The sequence below is a fragment of the Photinus pyralis genome, unplaced genomic scaffold (assembly GCF_008802855.1).
Source record: "Photinus pyralis isolate 1611_PpyrPB1 unplaced genomic scaffold, Ppyr1.3 Ppyr1.4_LG2, whole genome shotgun sequence".
Lineage (NCBI taxonomy): Eukaryota > Metazoa > Arthropoda > Insecta > Coleoptera > Lampyridae > Photinus > Photinus pyralis.
The window spans coordinates 26,262,877-26,289,770 of NW_022170403.1; the positions used below are offsets into that span (position 1 = coordinate 26,262,877).

At 37.5% G+C, this 26,894-nt stretch overlaps 2 protein-coding genes across 2 annotated transcripts; both read right to left on the reverse strand.

The window, feature by feature from the left end:
- Nucleotides 1-682: 682 nt before the first annotated feature.
- LOC116163267 (phenoloxidase-activating factor 1-like) lies at nucleotides 683-11,255 on the reverse strand. The gene is made up of 6 exons (XM_031477137.1): nucleotides 11,188-11,255; nucleotides 10,993-11,139; nucleotides 10,751-10,942; nucleotides 10,311-10,698; nucleotides 8,099-8,256; nucleotides 683-1,205 (listed from the first exon to the last, which is right to left on the reverse strand). Exons 1-6 carry the CDS (start codon nucleotides 11,237-11,239, stop codon nucleotides 859-861), a joined length of 1,284 nt encoding a protein of 427 aa, XP_031332997.1. The 5' UTR covers nucleotides 11,240-11,255; the 3' UTR covers nucleotides 683-858.
- A 188-nt stretch (nucleotides 11,256-11,443) lies between these two features.
- On the reverse strand, nucleotides 11,444-18,730 carry LOC116163271 (phenoloxidase-activating factor 1-like). Its single transcript, XM_031477141.1, has 5 exons — nucleotides 18,544-18,730; nucleotides 12,518-12,786; nucleotides 12,280-12,470; nucleotides 12,028-12,227; nucleotides 11,444-11,980 (listed from the first exon to the last, which is right to left on the reverse strand). Exons 1-5 carry the CDS (start codon nucleotides 18,605-18,607, stop codon nucleotides 11,574-11,576), a joined length of 1,131 nt encoding a protein of 376 aa, XP_031333001.1. The 5' UTR covers nucleotides 18,608-18,730; the 3' UTR covers nucleotides 11,444-11,573.
- Nucleotides 18,731-26,894: the final 8,164 nt, after the last annotated feature.

A 26,894-nucleotide genomic window follows, 5' to 3' on the forward strand; every position in this document is an offset into this window, starting at 1 on the left:
TTCAACAAAGATTCAGGAAAAATTTACTGGTTAGCGGTCAAGCGTGTTTTTCGTTACATCAACGGAACTGTATACTTTAAGTTAGAGTTCAAGAGAAATGATGAAGACATGAACGCTTTCACGGAGGGTGATTGTGCCGACGATTTAGCTAATCGACGGTCAACCACTGATTACAGTTGCATTTATCAAAATCAAAAACTCATCTCCTGGGGTTCCAAGGGTCAGGTAACGTGGCCCTATCAACTACTGAAACTGAAGAGTATATGCCAGTCTCCGCCACTTTACAAGAAGTTGTTTGGTTATAGCAATTGTTCTTTATTGGCAATAATCTTATTGCATTAACGCTCTACGACAACGGCGTGGGCAGATTCGGTTTGATTAGTTTATGTGGAAGTTTATGTACAGGGTGGAAATTTTCTCTGAAGCACTGAAAATATCTTCAAAACAACATTTTTTTAAAGAAACTTTTTATGGTATCCAAAATTATAAAAAGTTTGCTACCAATCTACGTACTTTGTGGTCAGTGGTAGGTATACTTCTGCGTGGTCAAGATGAGCATACTTTTTTAACACCGTACGTTTTACGTGTATCTAAATAATAACGTTATTTATTCGTGTGTACACAGCGAGTGTACAGCAGGTAGGTAGAATGTTATAGATAATAATTACACGTAGGAGGTAGGTACTGTCTACAAAAACTTTATTCGACAAACGCAATATAATAATTTATATTAATCGAAATCGTGCATAATAAAGTAAAAATGAAATATTAAAGATGCCAAATGAATATTTATTACATTTACAAAGTATTAGCATTAAAGAGACATAATTATTATTAATAATAGTGTTGCGCAAGATTTCAAGAAATGTTACTTTTGATCCAGGATACGAATTTATAAACATACACGCTATAAATATTCTCATGTGAGGCGACCTTCCAATCCTTCCAGTTAAATATGCCTTCCAAATACCATTGCCTATTGTCTGATTTGGCAACGATGTATCGATACGGAAAAAAACCAACATTTTCTCTTCTTAAGCAGATGTATTTCAAATCAGTCCCAAAATCGCAATCGTCATTGAATAGCGTCGTTCCTAAAATGCTGTTTCCAACAATTTTTGTTGCACCGAACATCTCTAGACCATGGATGTTAACCCTCTGGCGTATTGGAAGAGGGTTTTCCGGTAAACAGATTGGCATTCTATCTAAACATAACATAAGATTAGCACGTGCCCAAAAATAAGCAGTTTTGCAAATTCCAAAATGCTATGACTATTTTAAATCTCATTATAAAAGAACCAAGTTCTATATACAGGGTGTCGTATCTATCATACACAGTAGTATCTCAGAATCCTTCAGTTACAATGCAGGTTAAATGGAAAAAATATGTAGGCATATTTGAAGACCAAGTTCAAAATGTTATCATTCCCATCGCCTACTACAAATCCACGGAAACCTGATGACTGATTTCCACGTAAAAATGTACAAAACTTCCTCCTATGTCATTTTTATAATTTCTAAAGTAACTGCCGTTATGTCCATTAAATTCTTTCAGTCTGATTTAGTAATGAAATTTTGTCCCTCGAGTGCATATAGCTCAAAAGGTTTTCGAAAAAAAGATTAGCGCGGGTGATCTGATACGACCTGTGTGAAAAATTGAATACAGTACATTATACAGCGATAAATCTTTTTATATTTGCACTGTTGGGTTTCGTTATAACAACCTAAGTTACAACAAGTATAAATTGTGCACAACTCTTGTGCAGACAAAGCGCATTTTTTAAAAACCGAAATAGCCTTTGTTTTGACATCACCAATGGATATATTTCTTGCAGACGTCTCAATCGCCTTTTGCGAGTACTCTCTTCCGACAATCCGTTCTTCAGGTATAAGGGAATATACCCGATCACGATAAGATGTCGAGGAAGAGGGCTATGGTTGGTATAAATTAATTCCTTTCGTTGAGATCTTTCATTAGAGTACCATGAAGGCTAAAACTAGTTCCCCTTCCCCCCCCCCCTTCCCCACCACCCCGTACTTTGATAACAGGACAGAAAGAGGGGCAGCAGTTGGTAGAAAACGGTTCCTTTCGTTGATACCTTTAATTAGAATACAATGAGAGATAAAATTAATTTTTAACCTCCCCGTCCCCCTCAAGCCCCACCGCTCACTGGTCTCGAAAAAGAGTCGCACGGGAAAGTTATAGTTTGTACAAACCAATTTATTTCGATGAGACCTTTCATTAGAATAATACCATGAAGAAGAGAACATGTATTTACCCCCCCCCCTTTAGTTTAACTTGCCACCACTAAGGGCATGCGTATGCAAAATCTGAGACCAGTTGGTTGTCGTATGTAAAAGATATGCACGATTTACTTTCAAAAACAGCACCTCGGGAAATAATTCGTGGGGCGGCCCCCCTTTTAGACAACTAAATTTGATGGCCGTTTGACACACCTTCAAGGTATAGGCTACCAGAGGGCTTTTTACGCTCTTGAACCTTTTTTCCGCAGCACCTTATTTGGCAACACGCACCCTACAACAACCGCGAAGGACGAAGAAAAAGACTTCCCTAACGTATCAAAGGTTGTGTTAAACGACCTCTATGTGGACGACGTACTAACAGGGGCCCAAACCATTGAGGAAGTCATCCAACTACAACAAGAGCTAACAGTCATGCTAGACAAATGAGGATTCAGAGTACACAAATGGTCAACTAACAAGCTACAACTGCATCAATCAATCCCTGTCGAACTAAGAGATCCATCAGTATCACAGTTCAAGGATAAAGAAATGAAGAAGTCTTTAGGGATACTGTGGGTACCACATATAAAGACGTGTTTACATTCAAGATAGAAAACAGCAATCACGCAACGACCAAACGCGGTATATTATCAGCAGTAGCCAAGATATTCGATCCATTAGGATGGTTGGCACCGGTAACCATAACGGCAATGCTGCTATTCCAAAAATTATGGTTAACAAATGCATCATGGGACGAAAAGGTTCCTGAAAGTTTAAGGATGGAATTGCTGAAGTTCATCTCCAACGTTGGTGCAGATCCCAAGATGGATACATAAGAAGAAAGAAATATTGGAAATACAAGGGTTCTGTGATGCATCAGAAAAGGCATACGGCGCGGTAGTGTACACAAAAACCAGCCAAGGAAAGCTGTCACTAAAATCCAAGGTAGCCTCTGAACGAACAAAGCCAACAATATCAAAGTTGGAATTATGTGCCGCCGTACTACTAGCCAAGCTTATCAATAGAGCAACAACAACGGCGCTCCAAATAGAAGAAATCTTTGCATGGACAGACTCAATGATTACACTGGCCTTGATAAACGGAGGGCCAAGCAGATGGAAGACGTTCGTATACAACCGAGTAATAGAGATAAACAATCTAACAACAAAGATGCAATGGAGACATATGCACAACTGACTACCCCGCTGATCTAATATCAAGAGGGACAACAGGGTCCAAATTAAAAACAAACGAACTATGGTGGAATAGACCAAAATCGTTAGCAAACGAGGAATGGAAATCAAGAGAAAAGGCCACACCTACAACGAACGTAGAAACATGAAAATGCATAGTAATCACAAAATCACAAGAAGACGGTCAGGGGAAAGATTCTCGTCGCTAACAAGGTTACTCGGAGTCACAGCATACTGCAACCGGTTCATATCATACTGCAGAAAGAACGAGAAGTCAACAGTCGAAGAATTGAAAAAAGGATTGATCCAGCAGATAAGAAGGCCACAATAAGAAACTCATCAGAGCGAAATACAAGCATTAAGGAAAGGCAAGAAGATACCAACAGACAGCAAGATGACATCTCTAAATCCATTCATAGACCAGGACGAAATACTGCGAGTAGGAGGAAGATTATCCAACTCACTACTAACATACAATGTGAAGCACCTGTGCATCATTGGAGCAAAGTCACATCTGACGCATCTATTAATAGTAGATGCACATCAAAAAACACTGCATGGAGGACAACCGATCACCTTAGCATACCTAAGAAGAAGATACTAGATTCCCAACGGGAGAAGAACCGCTCAAGGAATAATAAGGATGCATCCCTTACAAGAAACAAACAGCGACCCAATTAATGGGGGATCTTCCGGCAGCAAGAGTTACACCATCCGCGCCATTCTAGCATTGTGGAATAGATTACGCAGGTCCTATACAGGTCAGGGCATGGAAAAGTCGAGGGTATAAATCATACAATGGGTACATAGCCGTGTTCGTATGTTTAGCAACACGGGCAATCCATTTGGAGGTGACACGACAACATAATCGTTTTTGGCAGCTCTAAAACGGTTTCAAGCACGAAGAGACCGGTGTCGGCACATACATAGCGACAATGGAACAAACTTCGTAGGAGCCAGCAAAATGATAGAGCAAGATATCCACAAGATATTACAAAGCAAGAAGATCCGAGTCGCTTCATCTATACCAGGAACACAATTGCATTTCATCCCTCCCGCAAGTCCCCATATGGGTGGGATCTGGGAAAGTGGTTTGAAATTTTAAAACATGACATATGAAGAACTAAACACATTAGTACAACAAATAGAAGCATGTCTTGTTGTAGTATGTAAGTCATCACTCTGTATATATATAAGGAAGTTCATAAGTTAGGGGGCTGTTAGAGCCATTGGAAGAAACAGGAGAAGACTTACTGATAACACTCAGTAACAGATGGGAAATGGTACAGAAAATGAAAAAGGAAATCTGGAAAGCATGGTCATCGGAATACTTACACGGTTTATAACAACGGTACAAATGGAAAACCAACCCAAGCAGCATTATAATGACATTAACTGATTCCGCCACTTTAACTCGGTGGTAATCACATAATAACCACCAAATTTACCACAACATAGTGAACATAACTTCATGCTATGTTTTCAAAGTTATATTCACGTGAATTTGACGGCTACGCGTCGCTTCATCGTTTTGTAACTTCTTAGTGGGTTTGGAAGAGTTCAAAACGTTAAAGTCACTAAGCGGTGCCACTTCAAAGTTGCACACACTTTAAAGTGGAAAGCAACAGTTACGGTAACCATGCAATATCACTTAAATGTTACTTAGAAGTGGAAGTAACTGGAAAGTGTATGTATGGTAGTTTTGGCGACGTTCTAGCCACACCTCTGTAAAGATGGTGCCACGTTATTGTATAAATGCACTGGTGGCGGGCACGATATTGTCACTTGGATAAGTGTTTGCCACACTTCGCATGAAATCATAATCACTTCAAAATGGCAATCATCCTCAAAATTCACTTTAAAGTGTTCGTTACCATATAGTGCGCAAAACAAGCGCCTCTCAAGTTTGAGTGCATCTTTAAAGTTCTCTAAATCTGAGACCTTTAGGATGCATTCAGGGCGCACTTTTTGGGTTACTTCGTAACTGTTCCCCTTGGGAGTATAAGTGCTCCGGCCAAAACAAAAGTTCGTTATTTTCCCACTTGTGGGGAACCACACAGAAACAAATGCCCTTTTTAGCGCATTTCCACAAAATCCTGCGCTATTGTGGCCACTATGTCCGTCCGTCCGTCAGTCCGTCCGGCCGTCCGCTCGTTCGTTGAGACGCTAGTAGTTCTTTATGTTAAGAGCTTACTTTTTTCGCTATTTGGTTCGTTATGGTGTCGAGGCTTGCACCAAGGAAGGAAGTTTTTCTGCGTTTATTGCTAAAAAAGTTATTGTAAAAAAACCAAAAAACCATTTTTTACATGTTCCATAATTTTACACTTTTGCCGTTTATTAACGATCCGAGACATCGTTTATTTGTACTGCTGTCTGTTGGTCTGTCCGTCTGTTCCTATATGTCTGTCTGTCCATCTAACAGTCCGTGTGAACGATCTTTGTTTAGAAATGTCCGATCGCTTTGACATCTCCGTTAGTGATGAACTGAATTGCATGAAATTCAATATGGGCATAGCTTTAGCCATATAATGCGCAATGGCAAAAGTTGAGTCGAATCGATTTAAAATCCACAGTGCCATTTTCGCATCTTGACCATTTACAAACCGAATTGCAAAATTGTTTATTTATAAAAGTATTTAAACGAAATTTGATACAGAGCCACTTGGAACAAAGGAAAATATAATAGCCCGGGAGGCAGCGTACATAGTAACTAAACCATAAGCGACAAAATATTCGATAAAAAATAATATATAAAAAATTCCTCTTTTTGCCACTACTTTAAATATACCCTGGCAGACAATATTAAGTGTAACTTTAATAGTGGCAGACGTCTTAGGGTACGTGCACTACGGCGCTGTGATACTAGATGATAGCTGAGATCATAGCTGTGCTTTATAAGCGCTTGTAGAATGAATACGGTATAATCAAATGAGCCCGTGCACAGTGAAGGTGTGAGTTAATCGAGTATCCGCACTGTTATACTCGCTTGTATTTTAATGAATGGATCGTACCATTCTTCTGCGCGCTGAAATCGCGTAAATACGTGTCAAGTGCTCATAACCTTTTTTCAAAATATAATCAAACGTCTCCGGCCCCATTCGTAAATATTCAAAAAAACGGTCAGGATATTGGCGCAACTCTGCATATAGGTGGTGATATTCACCTAATGTAGAACGCTTTGCATTTATTGGATGTACATGATATTCTCTAGAAATAACCTTATGTCTCCGTAAAATGTACCATTTTGAGGCCACCGAACAGAAATAATCGTCTTCTTTATATGACATTTTGCAACCGACTGATGAGTATTTCAGCGTTGTTGTGCACACCCCATCAGCGCTTATACTCGACGCTTTCATCTATCATCTATGCTACAATCTCGTATCACAGCTCCGTAGTGAACGTACCCTTAGAAGTTAAAAAATGTAGGTATAGTAAATCCCAGCGAGTGCGAACGTGTGAGAGATAAGCGCGCGAGAGCATAACGAACAAAGATAGCGATACGATACTGACTACTGAGATCCTTCAAACCATTTGATTCTAAACTTCTCATTCACATAGTTCCACCCACTTCAATCAGACGGATTGTAGAAGGTCAGACATTTTTCGGTTTTTTTTAGTTCATTACAATTTGAGCAAATGCCACCGAAAAATGTCTGACCTTCTACAATCCGTCTGATTGAAGTGGGTGGAACTATGTGAATGAGAAGTTTAGAATCAAATGGTTTGAAGGATCTCAGTAGTCAGTATCGTATCGCTATCTTTGTTCGTTAAGCTCTCGCGCGATTATCTCTCACACGCTCGCACTCGCTGGGATTTATTATACCCTTAGATCATATAAACAATTATACCTAATTTTTTTAACTTCTAAGATGTCTGCCACTATTAAAGCTACACGTTATAATATCGTCTGCCAGGATATATTTTAAGTAGCGATATATAGAGAGGAATTTTATTTTTATTTATTTTTATACGGTCCTTATGGTTTAGTTCAGGGGTGTTTTTCTCTACATTGAAGGGTGTCTGTCGCCACCAACGCTGCACTTGAAATCGTCTGCCATAGCATATTTGAAAACTATGGGAAAATGGGATTTCTTGATATAAATCTTTTCCGTGACCCTTATAGTTTAGTAATTTAGGTGATCACCTAAAGAAGTTACTTATTCAACGCCGCCACATGTTAATGCTGCCACTTACGACTGGCAGACGAGTGATTTTATTACTAGTTTTCAACGTACTTTCAGCCTGTCGAATATTTTGCCGGTTATGGTTTAGTTACTATGTACACTGCCTCCCGGTCTATCGTTAGTTTCAAAATTTAGGTTTGCGCATGCGCAGTGCCAACTTTCTCATTTATGAATTTTTGAAATGAAATTCTTCTTATAAATTGAAATTGAAGTAGCACGTCAAAAATGGATTGTACCTATGCTATCTTTCATGTGGCCTGATTTTTACGATATTAACACAAGTTGCATCTAACAAATGGGAAATGAATCTAGAGTGGAAATGCGCATTTTGTAAATCGTTTACGATTACTTTTTTAACTTGTTTGATCTATGCAGTTTGGTGCATTTCAAGATGTATTTGGTTATAATATTTCACAGTTGTATTACACTGCAAACAATTTGTTCTTAAAATTGTGATCTATCTTTTATACTTACTGGATTTTGTGGTTGTTCCAGCTAGCTTTAGCAACGCAATTCCTGTATCATCAGAATGCAAATAGTTGTACAATGGAAATGTTTTTATTTGCTTCACTTTAAATCGACATTCACTTCTATAGCTACTATTTGTGATACAGTTTCCAAATTTCACGATCCTAAAATGAAAACAATATGAACAAGACAAATTTCATTGAATTTTGTACTCGGTTACGGAAGTGATTTGTAATATGTAGAGTAATATTGTACGGTTGGTATGGTGAAGTAAAATGCACGTACAATTTATTGGCTTATGTTATTGGTTAAACGTAATTCCCATTTCTATTAAGAAAAATTAAAAATAATGTAAAAATGCATACAAACGAAGCTCGCAGTTTAACTAATACTATCTAATTTATTTAACTTTCATATAATTTAACATTAATTAATATATTTAAAATAAATAATTAAAATAGACCAAAAACTTAATGCTAGACCAAGGGAAATGTAGTAAACAAAAATTGTATGGATCTATATTCTATAGGGTATTATATGAGCTGTTGAGCTCTGTTGAGTAGGTCTACAGAAAATATTTTGTAATAATTTTTGCTGGCAATACCTTTCTCGTTACATTACCACCATCTTAAGATTTTGGGGGTTATTTTTGCTTGTGTATAATATGGTAATATAAATTCTCGCCAATACGAAAGAGACGCTGTTTTTTTTAGAAATTCTTTAGAAATGATATTCGATTGAATTTCTCGCAAAACCAAAAATTGTTGAGGTTGGTACTACTAATTGATGGTTATACTTCATATACCTACCTAGGTACGACTAAATTACTTATAAATTTATAATTTACAAATACTGTTTCTGTTTTACAACAAATTATAAAGTGACAGAGTAGACAGCGCAGACTTGTTACGACTATACCGCGCATAGCCCAAGTTATACAGGGTGTTACATGACCACATGCAAAAAAAATTGGGTGATAGAGGGGATCAAGACAAACACTTTTTCCAAATAAACCGATGGTCCAACGTGTTTCGTTTGGTAGCCACCCCAAAAGAAGTGGTGAAATTTGGATTTCTTCTTTCATTTTTTTCTCAGCAACCATAAGAGTTACAAAGATGGATGTGCCGTCTTTGAATAGGTTTTCGGGTATGCCCTATCCGATTTTGACAAAAAATTTTCAAAATTTCTACCCCGAAAGGGCGCACCTCTCCTTGGGGATGCGAAAAAAAATTCTGATTTCGACGAAATTTGGTATCTGGGGGTTTTTGAACATGAAAATGACGAATCTGAAATTAGTTTTTGAAAATTCGAAAAAAAAAGTTCCACTTGCATTTCTTGGCCGAACAACGAAAATGGAGAGAATTCCACGAAATTTGTTGTGGACATACTTGATGAGTTAAGGAACAAAATTGTCGACTTAAATCGATGTTTTTTGTTGTTTGCGACATTTTCAATTAACTACATGGGAAATTGGATCACTTACTAGTAGGCAGGGGACACTTTGTAACCCGAAGGCCCGATCTTCAAATGAGTATAACTTTTGTTTGAAAAGTTATTTTAAAAAACTGTGTGACAATTTTGTTCCTTAACTCATCAAGTAGGTATGTACACAACAAATTTCGTGGAATTCTCTCCATTTTCGTTGTTGGCCAAGAATTTCAGTGGAACTTTTTTTTCGAAAATAGGGGTGCGCTCTTTCGGGGTAGAAATTTTGGAAAAAAGGTTTCAAAATCGGATAGCGCATACCCGAAAACGTATTCAAAGACGTGACACCCATCTTTGTAACTCATGGTTGCTGAGAAAAAGATTAAAGAAGAAACCCAAATTTCACCAGTCCTTTGGGGGTGGCTCCCAACACGTTGCACCCTCGGTTTATTTGGAAAAAGTGCTTGTCTTGATCCCCTCTATCACCCGATTTTGTTTACATGCGGTCAGGTAACACCCCGTATAATCCAGCTCACGGCTTTTTGATATGAAGTGATAAGATTACGTGATATCGAGGACAATGGATGCTCTTAACTTATTTTCAAACGTTTGATAAATTACATGACTTTCTCTTTTAGGTATACTGAACGTATTGACACCCTTGCACAATGTTGTCCACTTCAGAAAATCGTTGAACACAATATCAAAAAGCCCTTTTCTGTTCTCTGTGTGAGCTTTTGCAAGTTTAACCAAAATACTGTTTGAATCAATCAACTCGCGCAATAATACTTACAATTTTTTTTCATCGCTTCCTGCACAAGTGGGAGTAGATATTAGATATTGGTGGTTAATTAAAGCCCCAATGCACATATTTTCATGTGAGTTTGACACTTCTATCATTCCAACCCACGGTGGAATGCCATCATGTGACAAAGAATTCCATATACCACATACATCCTCCTTTGGTAAGTTTGCCGCATAATTTTCCTTGTATGCTGAAACAGTCCCGCAGCAAACCATAGGAGACTGCCAATACCCACAAAATGAATCATTTATAAAACCAAAATGCTGATTTGTTTTGCTAGCAACGTAAGCGTATGCGGAACATGAAGAAATGCCAGTGCATTTTGCGTTTTCTCCGTTTGGAGTGACACACGCAAGAGCGTTATTGGCGAGATCATCTATTAAAAGCAGGTGCTCTGATTAGTAGGTATTTCTAACAACGTTTCTCACCAATTGGGGCTGGCAACACTGTTTTATATCCGTCTTCATTTCTATTGCAACATACGTGGGTTTCATTGACAAAGGAATCTTTCAGAAACTTTTGTTTGTTTTTGTGTTGAGGTAGAGTATTCTTTTCTAAATTGGGACAGTTTTGCAATAACACCATACGGCCATGGCTTCCGTTTGGAGTGATGCAGTTTCCTGTCGTATGAATTACAATAACGGTTTTCCTGAAAAAGCATGTAACATACTGTTGCAACAGACGTATGGTTCATGAAAATAACCGCAGGAAAGACTTCTTGCATAGTTTGTATAATTATCAACGTTGACGAAATCTATAATTTCTTCACATTCGGATAGTGGGATACAATTAAGGTCACGATAACAAATGGTATTATCTAAAACATATTTACTGTAACTTTTTCGTTTGTTTATTCAAATTGTACTTTCTAAAGCATGCGATAAAGTTACCAAAAACAACAAACAATACTTCAACATTATGAAGTCACTTGAAAGTTTGATACTGTACTAGCGTTCCCGACAAAATTAACCATATATAAGTAGATCAAACAAAATTATGATATACAAGATGGAAGGAAATGATTATATTTATACTAATATAAAAATAAAAACTGTCGAATGTCGATGTCAAGTATTTGTATTATTTATGGCTAATGACGTTTGCATCAATCAAAAAAATACTTCTATTTACACATTTAATACCTTTCAAATAAAACAGTTTTTCTAATATGTCAAGAAAGCTATACACGCCTTTTCTGCAAAAATTAACCAATAAATTACAATTTACACTTTGTTCCTAAGATTACAAAAACTAGGGCGACATGTTGTTGCTTATCCATCCTAAGTAGTCAACCACTCGAGTATAAATTCCCGGCCAGTTCTCTGTACCGCAGCGCGTACCAAACGAAACAATTCCTTCTATGTACCATTGTGGATTTGAATCACGGTTCATAACTTGCATTAATGGGCCACCACTATCACCATTACAGGAGTCTTTGTTACGTTCTCCGCCGGCACAAAGTTGGGTGTTTGAGAGTTGGACACCCGCTCTTCTGAAGGTGTTGGCGCATTGGGAATTCGAAACGATGGGCAGCCTAACCTTCAGCTTTACCGGGCTCGAATTGGCGTATTCTGTACGACCCCATCCAGACACCCAAAGTTGGTTACCGATACTTGCTCTTTCTGACGACGTAGGTAAACAAATAGGCTGAATAAAATCTGAAAGGAAATGTTAAGCGAATAATAGCGGCGTTAAATATCTCAACCTGTGAACTGCACGTTTCGTGCCAGTCGTACTAGTGCTATATCATGATATCTATTGATAGATGAATCATCGTAATCATTGTGAGCAACCACGCTCTCAACGGCCACATTAAGTGGCTCATCATTGCACAATTCAAAACCTTCAACCGTAACGCAATCTTGAGAGGTTTCTGTATTCCATTCTCCAAGTCGCACACTAATCCTACAGTAATCGGTAGTATTAAAATAGGTTTGACAAATATGTTTCACCTTACAGTGGACCCACTTGCTCCCTAATTTTCCCAGTAACACAGTGAGCCGCCGTTAAAACATATCGGTTGCTAATCAGGGCACCGCCACAAGAAAATGTTCTGCCACCACCTACGTTTTTTCTGTATTCCATTAAAGCCATCCATGGGAATTCTGAATGTGTGGTTTGCACGCCTCCCAAAACCTTCGCCCCTTCCTACAAAGGTAAAATTAATATGTAACATTTGCCAATTTGTAACCCACCTGAAATCCGCATGTAGCGCGATTAGGTAAAAGACTTGCGGGTCTACCTCCCGTCGAAGCTGGCGGTCTATCCGTTGGACGACGCGAGGGATTCCGATAGGTAGCTGAAGTTCCACAGCAAACGTACGGAACTTGCTGATAATCGCACTGAGACTGTCTTAGAAATCTGATTACCGATGGATCTTTACTTGTTATCGAATTGTATAATACTCCACAGTCATAAATAGAGATGCATTGCGCGACTTCGTCGTTGGGCGTTGTACATCGTTCTGTCAACAAAAAAGAATAATCTACATGTGCTAAAATGTTAACTTTTAGTAAGGCCGTCACTGTGTTGAATATTTTGTGTAAAATGTTATCTGACGAGCCAAAAGCTGGTACTCATTTTCGCGAAAACGAATTTCGAAACCGTGCCAGAATTACGAAAATAATAATTTTAGATAGGTACCCTTACCGGTCATAGCTGGACAAAGTAATTTACCACCTCTTTGAGTAAGGGATGTTGTACGATTAGTCAATTAGTAGCTACATACCTACATGTTTTTATTCTGTATCTGAGATGATGCAGATACAGAATTTACCGTCTCCAGGGTGATACCTACAGAATCGTTATTTACGTAGGTATAGAACCGAATGTACAGACTTTGGCAACCATGATACATATGTAGTCTTTGTTGGTCAGTGATCACAAAAATCAGTGTTTTATTGAAAGTGTCAAGGTGCTAAATATGACGAAAAATTATGCGTAGGTATGCCAGCCTAGGTGGCATTTAATATGGTGGCGATATATTTTGAGTGTTTTCAAAATGCGACCATCGCTGCCCGCACCTTCTATTTGCGTTATCCGAATCAACACGAACCATCGCCGCCAGCATATTAAATGCTTTTTGGTTAGAAAGCGGCATTTTAGAAAAGATTACAAATTCAAAAAACTGCACTTTCTGAATGTAAACACAGAAGAATAATTACCAATTACGGTTGTTATTATTTATAATGCATCGTGTTTCATTTGTTTAATTATCCAAGGCCTACCTGAAAGTGTAGGGTGATTTTCCAAACAATCTTTCGCGCCATCGATAAATACCGGTAATACGTCAAAAGCAAATTTAAGATACAATTTAAGCATTTTTATTAAATAATTAATTAATCTCATTTTCCCAATATTTGAGGTTAGGAACGAGATTTTGAAAAACGGTTTTCACTGGCCACTTTGGATGTTATTGAGCTACTTTTTCATAAAGAAAAAGTCATATCATTCCACTTGATTTTTTTAGGATTTTGGATCATAGTGTCAAAACTAACCCCCTGGTGGAAAAGGATTCAACTAAATTAACTATATTTTAATTGATTCTTGTTGCCCAAGGAATGCTCTTTTCAACGATACCAAATTTGTTACAATCGGTCAAACGGTTAAGAAGTTAAAGCAGGTTATTGCAAAAACAATTGAACGTCCCACACCATCTTTGTTTTTGAAATAACCGAGTTTTTGTTTTTAACGGAAATGATAGATAAACTGGTTCTCTTTAAAAATGTGAATGTTTAGTTTATTAGGCGAAATTTAAAGAAAATGCAATTTTAAAATTAAAGATGCAGTTACGTCCTCTGGGGGTCATTTTTAGAACTTGAAAATATTTTCCAGCGATTCTTCATAACCGATTTACCCAATACTTTTTTTTACCCCTAAGTCATATGACTAACGGTTCCCGAGATATGGCCGAGGAACAGTCTTATTGGGTCACCCGGTACACGTCGACATAAAGACGCTTGAATTGGTGAAATCGATCTTTTAACGACAAAGAAATTTTGCTATTTTTGGGAAAGCGTGCGCGCCTCAGCATGGTACCGTAGTAGCATTGTTTATTGATTGGTAGTAGTTAGCGGTATCTATGGAAATAGCAACAGCGAACAATGCACCACGCCACCACCACTTATAAAAAATATATAAAGTTTAGATGGGACAAGTAAGGGGCCCTCTCATTAACACTGTTTATGTTTAATATGTGTGTGTGATAATCGACTAACTTGAACACTTCTTTGCAATACCACCTGAATTTTTGAGGGCACGTCGGCGGTTTACAAATATGCGTCCGGAACCTCGTCCGGAACTGTTAACACATAAATTGGAGAACGTAGCATCAAGTCGGTATTATGGATTTTGGAAGACTTTTTGAAATCCAGTCCACGTAGTCATAGGTACAGGGCCCAAAAGAAAAACAGTCAAACGTTAAAAATTTGGAAAAATCTTGAATAACTTGACAACGTTTGATGCTGGTTATAGGGAAAGTTGGTATATCAGCCGACCTAGATGTAGATTACGAAAATGCAATAAAATACAGGGTGTTCTATTTAAAATAAGAAAGTTGCTGTCCACATACGGTAAAACCGGAGGTCACACGGTCACGATAATATTTTCTTTCGGTAAATGCTTTTGTTTAGGGTCACATAGACACTGAAATATATATGTCATAACCAGAATACTATGACGAGAATGCCCAGATTGTCATCTTCATAAATCTACTTATGGACTCAAGCAAGCTAGCCGGTAGTGGAACCTAAAATTGAACTTAAACTTGGTTGGGAAAGATCAAAAATTGATCCATGTGTATATTATTAGGTACGTAAATAAATCTAAAATTATATTTATTGTCGTTTGAGTGGACGATTTTTTGATATTTACAAATAGTCCAGTCAAATTACGGTTTGGGCTGGATGTTGTCACTTCACTCAATGAAACCAAACGTATCCGATGTAAAAAAATCCGCTGAATCCGAAACTCATAGCCCCCCTGGCCGGAAACCGCCGGAACATATCGTTATTATCAAAAAACGAAGAAAAAATGAGAAAATCTCGTGTTTTTTCGTATTTGACTTCGAATATCTCGTTAACTAAGATAAAATTACAAAATCGGCGATTTCTGCTTTGAAGCTTACAATCTATTTCTTATGGCAATAATTCCATCAAATTGTAGAGCTACAAAAAATTATGAATGGGATAATTATTAATCATCATAAAATTCTGCATAATTTTGACCATTTAAACGACTTTGTATCTCGTACGGTTTACGAAATCCTTATAGTGGAAGTTAAGAAAAACTCACCCTGTTTAGTTTTGTTATATGTCACTGTCACTCCCACTTTAGTAAAATATAACTAAATACGTTTATCTTTTCCTGTAAAAGTTCCGTGTTTTTTATTGCAATCAACCTCTTAAATATTAACAAAAATAACTTTGTTAAATAATGTAATGTTATTGGAAAGATTAACACATAGCATTAATTATTTAAAAACTAATTGAGGCAAACGCGACTGTTCAGGACGAACCGCATTCTTTCGGTTTATTTTGAGTCACTTTTTCAAGTAATTGTGGCGTTATGTCATAAATCATATAAACAATATGTTGGGTCCCAAGACGTTCAGTATGCTGGTTTATTAGCATAAACCATTTGACTTCGGGTAGTCCTAAGTAGGACAAGATCTAGAAGCGTCAAATCGCAGAACTTTGAAGGCCTTTGGACAAGTCTATGGGCGGGCTATTGCAGCCACCTTCTCTGTTCGTCCGTCCGTCTGTCCGAGGCCTTAACTACTCCTACAGTTTTCAAGATATTTAGTTCGTTCTTTTTGGATTCGGTAGTGTATAGCTCTGGCACCTGAGCCAAGAAAAATCTTAACCATTAAGCTGCGCAATGTCGATTTTCATATTTATTAATATATTTTGTTGAAATTTTAACCACAGATACTTCTAATAAAGGAAAATATATCGCATATAGTAAAAATCAGATGTGGGCATGCGCATACTGCGCAATGCCAACTTTATTATTTATGGAGGTATTTCTTTGAAATTGTAACCAAAGATGCTTTTAATAAAAGCATACCTACTTATCGCATATTGTAAACATCAGATTAATTTGCGCATGTGCAGGATGCGCAATATCATCAACTGTCTTATTTATCGAGATATATTTTTGAAATATATCTGATAGATCTCCTAGATGGACAAGGTTTTGCAGAATTTTATACAGATTATTTTTCCCTGTAGCTTTACTATAATCCAATATGGCGCCCATAGAAACAAGAAAGTCGATGCGTCTTACTCGAAACGCAGGTCATAAAAATTTTATGTTAACAACATCAGAAAGCTGAGAACACAAATGCTTTATTAAGATGATCAAATTTTGGATCATTATTAGGCCTTTGATATCTTCGAAAATAAATGAACGCCAGCACATTCTCGAAAATAACATTTTCGGTTTTTTGCGGTACAAGAAACATTGAAAGGGAAAATTAATCGGCATAAAATTCTGATTAAGTTTGCCCATTTAAGGAATTTGTCTATCGTACGGTTTACGTGATTTACATATAGTGAAAATCAAAAAAACAACTCCCACTGTAGACTGACATTTTATATTGCTATTGCTTCTGTTGAAATGAAAATGATCAATGCTGGTGCTTCCTATGCGTTTTTTAATTCTGGTAATCCATTATTAACTTGTCTTTCAATAGGCGACAAAACTGAACTTGCCATCTTCATTTTTCTGATAACAAACCGGAGTTACAGTGAGTAAGGCGAAAACCTTATTTTCATTTTTTGGGTTTGGATGCCTTATTTTAAGAAGTAAAGTATGGGCGTAGGAACAACTACGCCCATACTTTACTTCTTAAAATAAGGCATCCAAACCCAAAAAATGAAAATAAGGTTTTCGCCTTAAAGCGAGTAACTTTAGTTGATCAGTACTTCCCGAAAGGTCATATAACGCTCTATTTATAAATTATATGTAGGTACAAAGGAAAACAAGTTATGGCTTAAATATTCGTATAAATAAAAAATTAAGTATTGCGCAGTCGGTGCATGCACACACCTGATAACTAAAATATGCGATATCTTTGTCTTTACTAAAAGAATCTTTGGTTAGAATTTCAAAAATATCTATAAATAAGAAAGATGCCATTTCGCAGTGCGTATGTCTGAGTTTCACATTATGCGATATGCTTGTCTTTACTAGAAGCATCGCTGGTTAAAACTTCAAAGAAATATCTCCATAAATAGGAAAGTCGTTGACATTGCGCAAACTGCGCATGGGCACATCAATCGTCAAGATTTTTCTTGGTTGTAGCGCCAGGCTATTAGCTTCCGAATCCAAAAAGAACGAACTAAATATCTTAAATCCAACATGAGTTGGAAAATGCGCTAAAAGAACTGGCGACGACAATTATTTGCATACCGATCTGCTGATTCAGTAAGCCAATGATTTTTTGACACTACTATTGTTGACTTGAAGACTAAGTATTTCAAAAACCTAAATAGCTACTTGACTCTTTTCAAGACGTACTACTGATCAAAAAACATTCGTGGTCCGTTGACGCGTCCTGTGTTGCACAATCTTCTGATCGGGGAATACCACGTTGTGGGATAATATATTGAACCAAAAAAATCTAATCAGCACTAGTTTAACCTCATAATTGTGTTTTTTTTACTTTGAAGTAATGGAAAACCCAGCCAGTAGCATTTTCTTAAAATTCCTAATTGTCAACACGTCCCACTTGCAAAAGCAAAATTCGCCAAAATCCAAAAACTATTAATCCTGGACATTTTCGTAGTTTTTACGTGCACTACCTGTTTATTTGAAGCGATTAATTTTATGACACTATAACAATTTAGGTATACAAAATCAAGGCTTTGTGGAAAAACCTGAACGATTAGAATGTAAAACAAAATGCAAACGTACAAAAACGAGTTATTAATATTTTCCTTGACCTTATGTTAATTCGTCGGTTTCTTTTGGTTAGCAATTTCGAAAAGCCCATTACAAATAAACAAACCGTATTTGATAGTCGCAAAGTGAAACCAAAGCGAAGTAAATTGAGCAAGAAACATACTTTATCGATATTTTGTTGACTGTGACACTGACACGACCTTTTGATCACCAATTATCTATATTAAGATGAAACCAAGGAAAATACATTTTGCTTTTCTGCTTTAAACGTTTATAACTAAGGTTTCGGATAAACGTGTTTAAAGAACATACGTACGCCCATATGCATTAAAAAACAAGCATAGAAACACTGCCACCGGCACACTAAAACTATTTAACATTTTTAAATGTTTGACGGTAACACAGCACTGCACTAACCGATATACCAGTTTTCCTTCGCGTCTGAATTAAATATGATCGGATAACCAGCTATACGCGCTATTGGACGATATGTCTTTGTAAATAAGTTACCAAGATTGGAAAATTGGAATCGTCGTGACGTCACGGATTCTGTAATACATTGACATTAGCATTGGTTTTACATTCTTAAGATGCGTTGGCGTGACACACGCGGTCGCAGAAAATTCCGATATAGGTAATGCTGTCTGTATTACCTACCTACCTAATAATAGTCCAAATTGCTTCTACTTAATATATACTATAAAATATTAAGGGTAAAGTGATTTGAAAAGTATCTAATAGGTAAGTATACACGTACAATGCTAAATTACCCATTTTGGTTATGAACACTTCCGCACTTCATAAACACGGTGTTGAAAGCGTTGCCTTTTAATTATTAAGGATCCTCAGATCCTTTATAGTTTTGTATTGTCGTCCGTCCGTCCGTCCGTGTGCGCTCTAACTTTTTTAAAAGTGACCGATTGTGTTGAAATTTGGTGTGCGGGTACTTTGGACGTTAAGCACGGATGCTATTGATTTTCAGGAAACTGGTTCAACAGGAACAAAAGTTATAAGACATGAATTTGATGCATTTTTGGCGACCACGTGGATTTTTATCAAGTATGTCTAAATTGTTATTTATGCATCAAGATCGTTGGGAAAGAACTAAGAGCATAATCTCAATGCCCAAGACATAAATTTGATGCATTTCTGGCGACCCCATGGATTTTGATCAAAATATTTCAAAATCGTTATTTATGCACCAAGATCGTTGGGAAAAAGACCAAGAGCATTATCTCTATGACCAAAACATGAATTTGATCTATTTTTGGCGACCACATGGATTTTGATCAAAACATGTCAAAAAAATCGTTATTCTTGCACCGAGATCGTTGGGAACAAATTTAACGGCCACGGTCATCCCGGCAATTCCCATCCCGGCGATGACTATCCCGGCACCGATTTCCCGGCGACAGGCCATCCCGGCGACCATTTACTTCCCGGCTTCGGTTATCCCGACACTCTAAACCCGGCGATGGGCAATCCCGGCTTCGGTCTTCCCGGCAATTTGAACTCTTCAATCGAAGGAATGGAAAACACTTAAGACGAGAACAGGGACTATAGTATCAAATTGAAATTATGCCATTTATAGGTAGGTAAAGTGTTCTTGCGTAGGTAAATGGTAAAACACAATTTTAAAAAATGGATCCTTTGCACCGATGGCAATTGTGTAAACAACACAACGTATTTGAGCTTCCCTTGCATATTTCGGTCTCGTATACCTATTTCTAAGCATTAATTACATTGCGTTCAGCCGGGCACAATAACAGTCACTTTCGGTACCAAATTTCACATCCGCTTCTAAAGTATATCATTATTTATGTCCAAAAAAACCAAAGGAGAAATAAGGTTGGACAGACGGCATAAAGAAAGTGTGCATTTCCGGGATAACCGATGCCGGGAAAGAAATAGTCGCCGAGTATAAATCGCCGGGATGACCGATGCCGGGATAGTAATGGTCGCCGGGATGGGTGGTCGCCGGGATGGGTTGTGGCTGGGAAAACGGTGCCGGGGTGTACGTCGCCGGGATTTACATCGCCGGGATGCGTATTGGCATTCTGTACTATTATTCAGAGCAGCTCTGGTCTGATTCGCAGTATACTGTGGCTTTACGTTATGCGCAATTTGATAATACATTATATACTGCGATTCAGAGCACCGAAATGGTTTAAACTTTAGAGTTCTGAAACACTGTATATAATGAGTTTCTATAAAGCACATCATACACTTACAAAAAGTGTTTTTATTGTTACCTTTGCAAGAAATAGTTATTTATATAACAAGAGCGCGAAGTTCAATTTCGCGCATTGAGACTGAAGGTATTTTGACGAGGCGAAGCCGAGTCAAGATATCAGTCAAATGCGCGAAATAACTTCGCGCTAGCGTTATATACAATATTTTTTCTACAACTGAACCGATTGTTAATTAAATTGCTGTTTAAGTTCAACTTTGTCCCGTGCGCGAAATACTTATTTTTCACTGTTGACGATTTCGCGCACGTTGTCAAGAGCAACCTTACTTATTAATTAACCGATTAAAAATCTAGTACTTCGCGTTTCGAAATCCGTCAGAAAATGACAGGTTTTTTTGACAGTTGTAGAAAAAGTATATTTTTTGTTGTTTGTGTGTAATCAAGGTTCTCAAACTGCACTAAAATGATCTATAAAGAGGTATTGGTTGAAATGTGCCACGAGAATAAGTTTTCAATGATCGTATATTTGGAACTAGTAGAACATGGATTTAAGGCGAAATTTAAAACAAGTTAAAAAGTAATCGTAAACGATTTACATAAAGCGCATTTCCACTTGCATTCATTTCCCATTATTGTAAGATGCAACTTCTATTAAAATCGTAAAAATCCGGCCGCAAATATGAAAGATAGCGTTGCACATGGGCAATCCATTTTTGACGTGCTACTTCAATTTCAGTTTATGAGAAGAATTTCATTTCAATGGTTTTCTAAATAAGAAAGTTGGAACTGCGCATGCGCAAACCTAAATTTTAAAGCTAACGTTAGATTTTCCTTTGTTCCAAGCGCCTAAGTATCAAATTTCAGTTAAATGCTTCCATAGATTAAAAAAGTTGGCACTGCGCATGCGCAAAATAAAATTTTGAAACTGGCGCTAGATTTTCCTTTATTACAAGTGCCTATGTATCACATTTCATTTAAATTCTTCCATAAATAAAAATGTTGGCACTGCGCATGCGCAAAACCAAATTTTGAAATTGGCGTTTGATTTTCCTTTATCCCAAGTGCCTATGTATCAAATTTCGTTTAAATTCCTCCATAAATAAAAAAGTTGGCACTGCGCATGCGCAAAACCAAATTTTGAAATTGGCGTTTGATTTTCCTTTATTCCAAGTGCCTATGTATAAAATTTCATTCAAATACTTTTATAAGAAAAAAAGTTTGCAATTCGGTTTATAAATGGTCGAGATGCGAAAAGGGCACTGTGAATTTTGAATCGATTCGATTCAATTTTTGGCATTGCGTATTATATGGCTAAAGCTATGCCCATATTGAATTTCATGCAATTCAGTTCATAACTAACGGAGATGTAAAAGTGATCGAACATTTCTAAACATAGTTATCGTTCACATGGACAGATAGATGGACAGACAGACAAAGGAACAGACGGACAGACCAACAGGCAGACGACAGATAGCAATGCAAAATTATAAACGATCTCTAGGATCGTTAATAAACGGCAAAAGTGTAAAATTATGAAACATGTAGAAAACGGTTTTTTGTTTTTTTTTTACAATAACTTTTTTTGTAAGCGGTACAGAAAAAATTCCTTCCTTGGTACAAGACTCGACACCATAACGAACCAAATAGCGAAAAAGGTAGAACAATAGCTCTTAAGATAAAGAACTAGTAGCGTCGCAAAACGAGCGGACGGACGGACGGACGGACGGACAAAGTGGCCACAATAGCGCATTTTTTTTTTATTTTTGTGGAAATGCGCTAAAAAACGGGTGAAGATATTAACAGTGTTTGGCGCGACAAGTGCTTAGCTAATTTTAGCAATAAAACAAACACGAAACCGACACTGAAACCATATCGGTGTTCTGAATCGCAGTATATAATGTATTATCAAATTGCGCATAACGTGAAGCCATAGTATACTGCGAATCAGACCAGAGCTGCTCTGAATAATAGTACAGAATGCCAATACGCCGCCAGGATGGAATGCACCTCAAAATTAATACCATGATCTCAATGCCCAAGACATGTACAACTGTTTTCGGCAAAAACACAAAGACTTCCATTGTAACATTGTTTTTGGTAACTTTTCATCTATAGGTTGGCAGTTCGTCAATTCAAATTATCAGATGTCAAATCAAATTGGGTAAAATTTCGCAAAATCGCAAAATCGGTTGCATTGTAACACTGGTCTTCCAATATACTATTGTAAGATTAAAATAAATTGTCGTTAAACGTGATTTTAATAGTGAGGATCCTTTGATATTTCGTTGCATCGGTTTATTTTAAATGATAATGGTTTACAATAGCTGTAACAGCCCTTTCATTCTCCTTTATTATCAAAGATAGAGACTGCGCTTTTCGCTTTTTTGGCGCATTTTCCAGCGAGGTTGGGTGCGTGCCCGTCCGTCCGAGGCGTTAACTACTCCTTTTCAATATACGAGTATTTATCTATTCCGTTATTTGTGAATTCGGTTGCTTCTGGAAGTCTGGCATCTGAGCCAATAAAAATCTTGACGATTAATGTACGTATGCGCAGGTTGCGCAATATCAGCTTTCTTTTTTTTTACAGCCCTAACGGGATCTATGCCCATGCGGCCGGCAAGTGAGGATATTTACCTACTAACGGTGTACACACAGGTTGACACGCTTCACTTCATGCGGTCGTTCATGAAGACTTTACTTACAATACACAAGGGTTGACCACGGTTTAAGGAGAGCAACTGGAGGGACAGAACACAACAAAGGTTTATAATTATTAATGTAGCGACAATTATTCAAATGGTAATTTTGGTGTCTAGTAGATATTGAATCAAAATATCGTATATGTCCTTGTGATTGAAAGACAGTATGGACGCAATATGTATTAGTAGGTAAATGGACATTGTGTTTAATTAAGTTTGTAATTAATTTTTGGGTTGCTGCTATGTGATTTCCGCAACTAAAAAAAATATGGTTTAAATCGCATATGTACTCCCCACATGTACAATTTGGCGAGTCTACCAGTTTTAGTCTGAACAGGTGAGCTGGGTCCAAATGGGTGTCCAAATTTTAACCTGGCTATTGTTGAAGAGTGCCACCTGCTCACTATTAGGTCTTTTGACCAGTGACTTTTTAGCGCATTTCCACAAAAATAAAAATAAAATGCGCTATTGTGGCCACTTTGTCCGTCCGTCCGTCCGTCCGTCCGTCCGGCTGTCCGTCCGTCCGTCCGCTCGTTTTGCGACGCTACTAGTTCTTTATCTTAAGAGCTATTGTTCTACTTTTTTCGCTATTTGGTTCGTTATGGTGTCGAGTCTTGTACCAAGGAAGGAATTTTTCTGTACCGCTTACAAAAAAAGTTATTGTAAAAAAAAACAAAAAACCGTTTTTTACATTTTCCATAATTTTACACTTTTGCCGTTTATTAACGATCCTAGAGATCGTTTATAATTTTGTATTGCTGTCTGTCGTCTGTCTGTTGGTCTGTCCGTCTGTTCCTTTGTCTGTCTGTCCATCTATCTGTCCGTGTGAACGATAACTTTGTTTAGAAATGTTCGATCGCTTTTACATCTCGGTTAGTTATGAACTGAATTGCATGAAATTCAATATGGGCATAGCTTTAGCCATATAATACGCAATGCCAAAAGTTGAATCGAATCGATTCAAAATTCACATTGCCCTTTTCGCATCTCGACCATTTATAAACCGAATTGCAAACTTTTTTACTTATAAAAGTATTTGAATGAAATTTGATACATAGGCACTTGAAATAAAGGAAAATCAAACGCCAATCTCAAAATTTGGTTTTGCGCATGCGCAGTGCCAACTTTTTTATTTATGGAAGAATTTAAACGAAATTTGATACATAGGCACTTGGAATAAAGGGAAATCAAACGCCAGTTTCAAAATTTGGTTTTGCGCATGCTCAGTGCCAACTTTTTTTATTTATGGAAGAATTTAAACGAAATTTGATACATAGGCACTTGGAATAAAGGAAAATCAAACGCCAATTTCAAAATTTGGTTTTGCGCATGCGCAGTGCCAACTGTTTTATTTATGGAAGAATTTAAATGAAATTTGATACATAGACACTTGGGATAAAGGAAAATCAAACGCCAATTTCAAAATTTGGTTTTGCGCATGCGCAGTGCCAACTTTTTTATTTATGGAAGAATTTTAACGAAATTTGATACATAGGCACTTGGGATAAAGGAAAATCAAACGCCAATTTCAAAATTTGGTTTTGCGCATGCGCAGTGCCAACTGTTTTATTTATGCAAGAATTTAAATGAAATGTGATACATAGGCACTTGGAATAAAGGAAAATCTAGCGCCATTTTCAAACTTTTATTTTGCGCATGCGCAGTGCCAACTTTTTTTATCTATGGAAGCATTTAACTGAAATTTGATACTTAGGCGCTTGGAACAAAGGAAAATCTAACATTAGTTTCAAAATTTAGGTTTGCGCATGCGCAGTTCCAACTTTCTTATTTAGAAAAGCATAGAAATGAAATTCTTCTGAACTAAACTGAAATTGAAGTAGCACGTCAAAAATGGATTGCCCATGTGCAACGCTATCTTTCATATTTGTGGCCAGATTTTTTACGATTTTAATAGAAGTTGCATCTTACAATAATGGGAAATGAATGCAAGTGGAAATGCGCTTTATGTAAATCGTTTACGATTACTTTTTAACTTGTTATTAATTGCGGTTGGATTGAAGCATATTGTGTATCTCTCTGTGTGTAGGAATCCTTCCACCATTCTTGCCACTTGGTATACAATATGCCTCTTTTAAAATAGATAACTGCATCGGATGCCGTGATGATATTATTATACCGGGCACCGTGTTGGATAGCCGACTTTGCTAGACTGTCCACTTTTTCGTTTGGCTCGATGTTAACATGAGATTTTACCCAACAAAATTTAATCGCAGAGTTTTCCGCGGTTAGTGTTGACCACAATAAAATGAGTTTGGCAACTATTGCATTAGTTTTGATGAGGCAATATTTCTCTTGCAGGGTTTTCAGCACGCTCATTGAGTCGGAAGTTATCATGGCGTTTGTGACTTTATACGTTTTGCAATACTTGAGCGATTCGTATATAGCGGTTGCTTCGGCTGTGAATATGGATGAATGAATATTTAGTTTGTATGTCATCTGTTTGTTATTTGTGACATCATAGCATGCACACTCAACTCGCAGTTGAGTTTTGGAGCCGTCGGTAAAAATAAGGGTTGTATTACCTATTTCCTCGGTGACAGATTGATACAATTTGGTGTCATGTATCTCATACCCATTATATGGAGGAAACAAAATTGTAGGGGTGGAAAATGTTTGTAAGAAGGTCATTTCGTTAATAGTTATTTATATAACAAGAGCGCGAAGTTCAATTTCGCGCATTGAGACTGAAGGTATTTTGACGAGGCGAAGCCGAGTTAAAATATCAGTCAAATGCGCGAAATAACTTCGCGCTAGCGTTATACAGGGTGATTCCTATAGTACCTGCCACCGTTTGGGAGCGTGTAGGTGGTGTGTAGGGGAGTATTTTGATATAGGACACTTGGGGTCGGAAATCTAAAATAAGGGTGCCAGAGCCAAATTTACCTTCTGGAATTTCGCGCCTGTAGGTAGGCAACCCAACCGGCCGGCGGTGCACACGGAGCGATCTCAGGCGGCGATGTGTGGCTGACACTTGATCAGAATTTTGTTTAAAACCACGAAATCCCGTCTGCAACGACGCGTATCAAGTGAATAAACACTATGGCAATTAGTAGAATAATAGTTGGCCAGATGTAGGAAGTGCATTGAGAACAACGGTGGCCACGTTGAACACTTGTAAACGTTATTGCTTTTGACTGTCGTTTTCCCTCCTTTCCTCCCATGTCGCTTCCTCGCGCTAACTCGCTCTGCATCGCTCCGCGCGAAACGTCGGTCGGTTGGGTTGCCTACATACAGGCGTGAAATTCCAGAAGATAAATTTGGTTCTGGCGCCCTTATTTTAGATTTCCGACCCCAAGTGTCCTATATCAAAATACTCCCCTAGGCACCCCCTATACGCTCCCAAACGGTGGCAGGTACTATAGGAATCACCCTGTATACAATATTTTTTCTACAACTGAACCAATTGTTAATTAAATTTGCTGTTTAAGTTCAACTTTGTCACGTGCGCGAAATACTTTTTTTGTACTCATTGAATGGAAAGATAATGTTTCCAAGCATCCTCGATGCACGGGAAAACGACTTTCCCGCATCGCGGTGTTTTTTACTTTCCGCTGGAGAGAAGGGGTTATGCGCGTTCTTCGGTTGGTAGTACTTATTGAAGTCAACGAACGTCATGTCATGGTTAACTGTCATCTGCTGTAAAATCAATTAAACCGTTGGTTGAGAGTACCTATTTAGTGCGATTAATCGGAAACAGACGTACACTAAGTTTTACGTAAATATATAAACAAGAACTTATAACGCAATCAAATTATT

Bases quoted from the DNA above. Each gene is read 5' to 3' on its own strand.
- LOC116163267 (XM_031477137.1), bottom strand. From the start codon at position 11,239: ATGTTGAAGTATTGTTTGTTGTTTTTGGTAACTTTATCGCATGCTTTA. The intron at 11,140-11,187 runs GTACAATTTGAA...AATATGTTTTAG, and splicing joins TTTATCGCATGCTTTAGAAA to ATAATACCATTTGTTATCGT. The intron at 10,699-10,750 runs GTGAGAAACGTT...TGCTTTTAATAG, and splicing joins AGTGTTGCCAGCCCCAATTG to ATGATCTCGCCAATAACGCT.
- LOC116163271 (XM_031477141.1), bottom strand. From the start codon at position 18,607: ATGTTAAATAGTTTTAGTGTGCCGGTGGCAGTGTTTCTATGCTTGTTT. The intron at 12,787-18,543 runs GTACGTATGTTC...TTTTGTTGACAG, and splicing joins GTTTTTTAATGCATATGGGC to AACGATGTACAACGCCCAAC. The intron at 12,228-12,279 runs GTAAGGTGAAAC...CGATTACTGTAG, and splicing joins AGGGAGCAAGTGGGTCCACT to GATTAGTGTGCGACTTGGAG.